General features: G+C 58.8%; 1 protein-coding gene across 2 annotated transcripts; it reads right to left on the bottom strand.

Annotated features, from left to right (window-relative positions):
* Positions 1-693: 693 nt before the first annotated feature.
* LOC119284687 (protein IQ-DOMAIN 1-like) lies at positions 694-2,941 on the bottom strand. Of its 2 annotated transcripts, XM_037563841.1 has the most exons (5): positions 2,760-2,941; positions 2,184-2,661; positions 1,872-2,114; positions 1,118-1,780; positions 694-1,010 (listed from the first exon to the last, which is right to left on the bottom strand). In XM_037563841.1, exons 2-5 carry the CDS (start codon positions 2,622-2,624, stop codon positions 990-992), a joined length of 1,368 nt encoding a protein of 455 aa, XP_037419738.1. In that variant the 5' UTR covers positions 2,625-2,661; positions 2,760-2,941; the 3' UTR covers positions 694-989. The 2 variants fall into 2 exon arrangements, with proteins under 2 accessions (XP_037419738.1, XP_037419739.1); XM_037563842.1 differs by having other exon boundaries at positions 2,184-2,941.
* Positions 2,942-6,704: the final 3,763 nt, after the last annotated feature.

Genomic DNA, 6,704 nt, shown 5'->3' with positions numbered 1-6,704 from the left:
TGTCATCCATCAGGACGGGTCTCACCTGCTAATCATGAGACCTGGTCTCATATAATTTTTTCCATTGGATGGCTGGATGGATGAGATACGGTGTGCGGCAACGTATGCATATGGTCTTGATCCGGGTTGTCTTTTTTAGGCGATCTTGATGATGATCCGTGTTTGGCGGCCAGGAGAGGGACATGGACAACCGACAGTTAAGGATGCAGGCCCATCACATCGCAGCTGTAATGACTGTTGTCCACATCATCTTCTCAAAGAGAGAGAGAGAGACTGTCGTCCACAGCAACTGGATGTTGGCCCAACCACAGTAACCTGGATGTCTAAGAAAAATGTAATTGAGTAGTATTCCCTTTGTTTTTATTTAGATCGTGTATTAGCTTTGGTTAAAGTCAAGCTTTATAAATTTTGACAAAATTTATAAACAAAAGTACTAACATATACAATAATGAATCGATACCATTAGATTTATTATCAGTTTTGCTAAAGCACATCTAGATGTGCCCTAGACACACCCATCTATTATTGAATGTACTTTCACATCATATAGGTTTGTTATGATAAATGTTTATATTTTTCTTTATGAATTTGGTTAAATTTTACGAAATTTGATTTCAGTCAAATCTAATATGTAGAGTAAATAAAAACTGAGGGAGTAGTATGTTGGGTGAGTGCGTTGGAACTCTTGAGCCCTGACTGAGCAAATTACGAGCCTATTACACTGTGCCACTAGTGGTAAACCAGTATAGTACATTTCTAATTACACTTAGTACCCCGCAGCCATCATGTCACAGATATGCCCTATGTATTAAAAAAATGTACACTTGGTACTTGACTCGAATAGCCAAAATAAAAAAGAGGAGTGCTTGACTCAGACGTATGTACAACACTCTACTAGGCTCTGAATTCTCATCAACACACACACGAACGAGACTATCAAGCAACATTTCATGAAGTTTCCGGCGGTTCAACCCAGCAATTCACTAATATTAATACAGGGCCCTGCGCACCTGAAAAAACAAAGAAAAACAAGATATGTCACGGTAAAATAAGATGGAGTACTAAGTAATAACAGCAGTTGATCGATCTGTTAGATGCTTGAGTGTAGAATTGTCACCTCGAATCCGACGAGCGAGCGGGTCCGGCTGTAGACGGTGGACACGGTGGTGGCCGCGGTCACCACGGAGCTGGTGGTGGACCCGCACTCGCTGTCCTTGAGCGACGCCGTCGACGTGTCCAGCCTGACCGACGTCGACGACGACCACGGCCGGTGGAAGAAGGGCGACTGCCGCGGCGCCGACCCGGCCTGCTGCTGCGACGACGACCGCTGCATCCGGGCGCCCCGCGGCACGCTCCTGTGCTCCGCCCCCTTCCGCCTGCCGCTCGGCTGCCTCTCCAGCGCCTCGGCGGCGGCGCGCTGCTTCGGCGCGCTCTGGGACCGCGCCTTGGCCCTCGACGACTCGGTGTTGCTCATGTAGCTCGGGAACGCCAGGTCCGACGCCGCCGGCTCCGCCATGGCCGCCGACGCGTTGTGGGAGTGGGAGCGCGGGCTGCTGTGCGCCGTCCCGAAGGACAGGTGGTCCTCCACGTGCCAGCTGCTCGCCCTCGGGCTCAGCTCCGTCATGGCCGACGGCGCCGGCGAGCACCTGCCGCCGCCGTGGTGGTACTCGACGGAAGAGTACTGCCTGTCACCGCCCCTCGCCCCGCCGCGCCGCGCCGGCTGGTCGCCGCTGTCCATCTCCACGATCTTCACATTCTCCTCGCTCGACCGGTCCATCTCCTGCATGTTCCAAGCCCAAATTCAAGGATTAATATCGTGTCAAGTTCCGCTTGGCACCGCCGGCTGCTGCGAGTGAAGAAGGTGAGCTTACGTAGGACGATAGGCGGTGCCTCGAGTGCTGCGACGACGGTCGTGGCCTGGGCGGCGGTGTGTGGTGGGGGGGGTGGTCTTGGACTTGGAGGAAGCGCATGCGCTGCGCGCGCAGCTGGGACTGCGCCGCGAGCAGGGCCTGCATGCACCGGAGCGTGGCCTTGGCCTGCTTCCTCACCAGCTGCCCCCGCACCAGCGCCTGCAGCTTCACGATGCCCCTCAGCGCGCACAGCGCCGTTCTCGCCTGCGCGCATGCACGTCAGTCGGTCCCAAGAACGCGAGCAGAAAACGAAGTGTTTGGTCCGAATTATACCAGATAGCCTCTGAAGGATGCCTGAATCCTGACAGCCGCCGCCCCCTCGGCGAGGAGGCTCGCCGGCGGCGTCAGGTGCGGCACCTTGCGGGAAGACAACCGTGCCACAGTGGCCGCCGCCTGCGCCGCGGCGCCCGCCACGTCTGCCGCGGTCGCAGTCGCCACAGCCACTGCCACGGCGCGCTTCTTCTCGTCGAACCCCGCCTCCGACGTCGCTGACGACCGAGACGCGCCAACGCCGTCGGCGGACTCACGCGGCACGACGCCGCGCCCCGGCTGCTCCGGCGCCAGCGCCACCGGCCGCCGGAAGCTCCACCTCTTCTCCTTGGGCGTCGCCCCCGGTCCCGGTCCAGGCGTGGCCTCGGCGTTTGGCCTGTCCCTCTTCCCATCCTTCCTGCCGCCGGCCAAGAAGTTCCTGAGCCACCTCCCCGCCCTCCCCATCGCTCCTTAGCCAACCGACCTCCGCTGCTCTGCAAAACTGAAACGCAACGTGCATGCACACATCACCCTACTTGCATGGACGCCATGGACGAAGCGATGCCAACCGTAATTCAGCGCGTAATCTATGGTTAGCACCTAACAGGTTCCGAGCACGCGGCGGCGGCCAACCACCACCGCCGAGCTACTCTACTCCAACGCAGCAGTCAACCGCGGCGAGGCGCGCGCGAGCGGCCACGTGAAGCGGCCCGCGGAGAACATGGCGAGGATCACCTCCATGGCTGTCAGAACCATTTTAATATCGGACGGGAAGGACCGCAGGAGGGTGCACGCACGTACACGGTACACGGCCGGGTCCATGTCATGTCAATCATGGATCGGTTGGGTCGATCGATCGGTTGGTTAGCCCTCGTGAGCGGCTGCCCTGCTCGGCAGCTCGCCGTTCCTAGCTGGTCTCTGTCCTCAGGTTCGTCCCCGGCCGGAAGAGAATCTCAAGCTAAGTACCCCCTCTGTTTCTTTAATGGCGTTAGTTCGCTCGACAGAAAGCCTGCACAAGTTTGACATGTCAAAGACCTAGTAGAATCCACGAGCTGCGAAGACAAAACCACGAACTACTACATGGATGGATTTTATACTGCAGATCAGATGCTTGTGTCTGTGCATGTTCCGTACGGATGTCATGTCAGGGTTGGATTTTGTGCGGCGCTCACCGGTCGGCCCGAGGCCAAAAGAAGGAGAGCTCACATGTGCTGGATTTCTGGATTTTATTTACGCGATCACTGTTTGGATTTTAATTAGGCCACAAGGACAATCCAAGCATTTCCTTGCCCCTGTGACAACGGTGCATGCGCCCCACCCCTCCCTGTTCACCACGCATCCATCCACCGAACCCGAACCCGAGTACGGCGTCAGTACTCGCACTAATCATCGGGAGCTGGTGGTACGTAGCTGCCGCTGGAACTACGGATCATGGCGTGTAATGCAGATGATACATCTGGATTTGGAGTAATGCCTTGCCTTGCCTTGCGAGGGTGACGGCGACAATGCAGAACCGGAGAGTACGGCCACTGTCCGGCACTGTGCTGCTTGCTGTCTTAGCTGGATGGCCGGAGCACGCAGGAGACGGCAACATCATGATAGATAGGCCCCGGCGTTGGTGTGGTTTGGCCTGCTTGCTCGTTCGTCTTTAATGACCGCACGGAGCTATAGGGCTCTTCGCACTTGCAGCGGCCGGCCGGTCCAGGCCTCCGGCCGGCGGTGCACGTCTTCCAGCTAAGGGCATCTCCAGCCGTTGGCCTCTTAGGGGGCGCCTAAAATCGCCGCCTGGAGGTGAGCCGGCGCAAAAATTAGGTCTGGAGGCGAGTTGGTCCCCAGCCGCCGGCCCCAGGGCCGCCCCAGGTACGTTTTAAAATAAAAGAAGTTCGGCGAAGTTCGGTTTAAACACGATAAGTTTTGGTCAAACACGATAAATTTCGGCCAAACACGATAAATTTCGGCACATTTCGGCGAAGTTCGCGGATTTTCATTACATAGCACATATACATAAACTAATCTAAAGGAAAAATTGGCTGAAGTCGCCGCCGTCGGCCTTCTCCTCCTTGACGCGGGCGCCCCTGCTGGACCCCTGCCCGGCATCGCCATGGCAGACTGGTGGCGGCGCGTCGTCGTCGTCGTCGCTGTCGTAGATGACGACGACTCCGCCTTCGTCGCGGCCGCGTCGACGCTCCGCGAAGCGAAGCAGGGCGGCGCACTGGCGCTCCTTCGCCTTCTCCAGGCGCTCCTTCTCCATCGCTATGGAGTCCCTGCGCGCCCATTCCAGGGCCGCGTCGTCGTCGTCGAGCTCCGTCGTCACCGGCGCGGCCGGCTCCTTCTTCACCGGCGCGAGCCCCGGCTCCGTCTTTGGCTTGACGAAGCGCGGAGGAGGAGCCGACGAGTAGGCACGCCGGCCGCCCTCGTTGATGACGATGCCGGCGCTGCGAGTGCGCCGGCCGAGCGGCGTCTCCGCCGCGGGCTCGGCCTTGACGCCGAGCAGGGCCGGAGTGCCGGAGGAGTGCGATGAAGATCGGGAGGAGGAAGAAGAGGAGGAGGACCCGAACCTCCTTGGCGCCCATGGCCCGACGCGTCAGTGCTGCGCCGGGGCGGCCGCCCTCGCCGGGTACGCCAACGGTGGGTCGTTGCCGCCCTCGAGGTACGTCAGCATGCCCTCGAGTGTGCGGCCGGGGACGCCCCACCACAGGTGGCGCCCCTCGCTGTTTTGCCGGCCACCGACCACCGGCGCGTCGTTGGTGGACGCCAAGCGCTGCTGCTGGCGGCGCTCGAAATACGCCGCCCAAGCCGCGTGGTTGTCGGCGGCGTACTGGGGGAGGGAGAGTTGGGCGTCAGTGAGGGATGCGCGCACGACCTCGACTTCCTCGGCGAAGTACTTCGGCTTCGCCACGGCGTCGGGCAACGGGGGAATGGGCACTCCCCCGGCGCTGAGTCTCCACCCCGTCGGCCCAGCGCGCATGTCCGGCGGCGCCGGGATGTTCGCCTGGAACAGGAGTCAGGACTCCTGTTCGCGGAGCGAACGGCGGCCGAAGCCGTTGGCCGTCGCCTCGTCTCCGGGGAAGCGTTCCGCCATGGCGACGGGCTCGGGAGAGGTAGAGAGATAGAGGGAGGGGCTGGGCGGCGGTGCTCGGGAGAGGTAGGGAGAGGGAGGGGCTGGGCGGCGGCGAGGGGTGGGGCTGGTGTGGGCACAGGCGAGTGCAGGCCACCGGCTATATAGCCGCGCCGCACCCGTATGTGCGCGTGCGAGGGAGGGGAGGCGTCGGCGCGCCGTAGACGCGCCGCCCGTGAGGAATCAATGGCAAGGCTGACCGGCGGCAGCCTTGGCGTTGATTCCCCGCGGGAACCGAGGCCGTTGGGGGAAGACGAGGCGCCGTGTCGCTGACGCGGCTGGCCCGCGGCTTTTTCGCGCCAAAACAGCTCGCCCCGGCGCCCTAGGCGTCCCCCAGCGCGCCGGGTTCGGCCTGGGTCCGCCGGCGCTGTTTTCGGCCCAGGCCGGTGAAAATCGGGCTCCTGAGAACACGACTGAGCCGTTTTTTTGGCGCCGGCACGAAAAAATCGTCTGGAAAGGCCTTTCTAGGGGCGCGGCTGGAGATGCCCTAACTCCATCTGCATGCACATGAGGTGTATATACTGTGGTATACAGCTCGCGTCCGTATATGTCGTGGGCTGGTGTTCTGGAGGCGAAAATGTTTCTCTATTTCCATTAGTTAATTTTTCTCAAGATGGAACCGCGTGCACTCAACGGAACCTTTTTCCTCCCGTCCTTTCTAACCCTAGCTGCAGTGGCGGAGCTACATCCACATGTTTGGGCGGGCCAGCTAAAATAAATAGTACAGTATACATCTAAAGTTTTGCTCTTAGGGCCCAAATTAAGCACCAGTCTTCACTAAACTTTAGTTGAGCTGGGCGGGCCATGGCCTGGTTTTGCCCAGCCGTAGCTCCGCCACTGCCTAGCTGCCACCTAGTTCTCCTTCACGCGGTCGCCTCGGTCCTCTTCTCCTCTTCCATTGGACAGCCTCATCGGTGGTTCGACGAGTGGGAACCCCTAACTTCCGTGTTTCTTAGTTCTAAGGAGGCCTCAGCGACAATATTTTTTGCGTTGTCACCTTGTCTTCCGTGTTTCTTAGTTCTAGCATGCCTCGGATATACTCGGACTGATTCTACAGGATGAAAACCTAGATTCAGACCTTCGTGGCTGGATGTGTGGCGTTGCTTTAGCTTCGCTCCTTTTTTGAAGGCGTTGCTGTTGAAGAATCTCGTCGTCCGTGTGGTCTCATGACATGGTTAGTGTGAAGATGGTCATTGCCGCAGTTTATCAATCATGAATCTAATCGCTTTTGGAATTTGATTATAATTATATAGGAGGGCTCTGCGATTACCGGAAGCCCTCTGGAATTATAGGAAGCACTCCGGGCTGCCCAAATAGGCTAGGCCTATTAGGGGGTAGTTATATGGGCCTTAAGGCCCGTTAGGGTGCTCCCCCCCCTTTTCCTTAGCCCCCCAAGGCAGGAGTTGGTGCGACTAGGTTCAGGGAAT

This window comes from Triticum dicoccoides, chromosome 4A (assembly GCF_002162155.2).
Source record: "Triticum dicoccoides isolate Atlit2015 ecotype Zavitan chromosome 4A, WEW_v2.0, whole genome shotgun sequence".
Lineage (NCBI taxonomy): Eukaryota > Viridiplantae > Streptophyta > Magnoliopsida > Poales > Poaceae > Triticum > Triticum dicoccoides.
The sequence above is the reverse complement of the archived record's forward strand: the minus strand, read 5'-3'. Positions and strand labels throughout refer to the sequence as shown.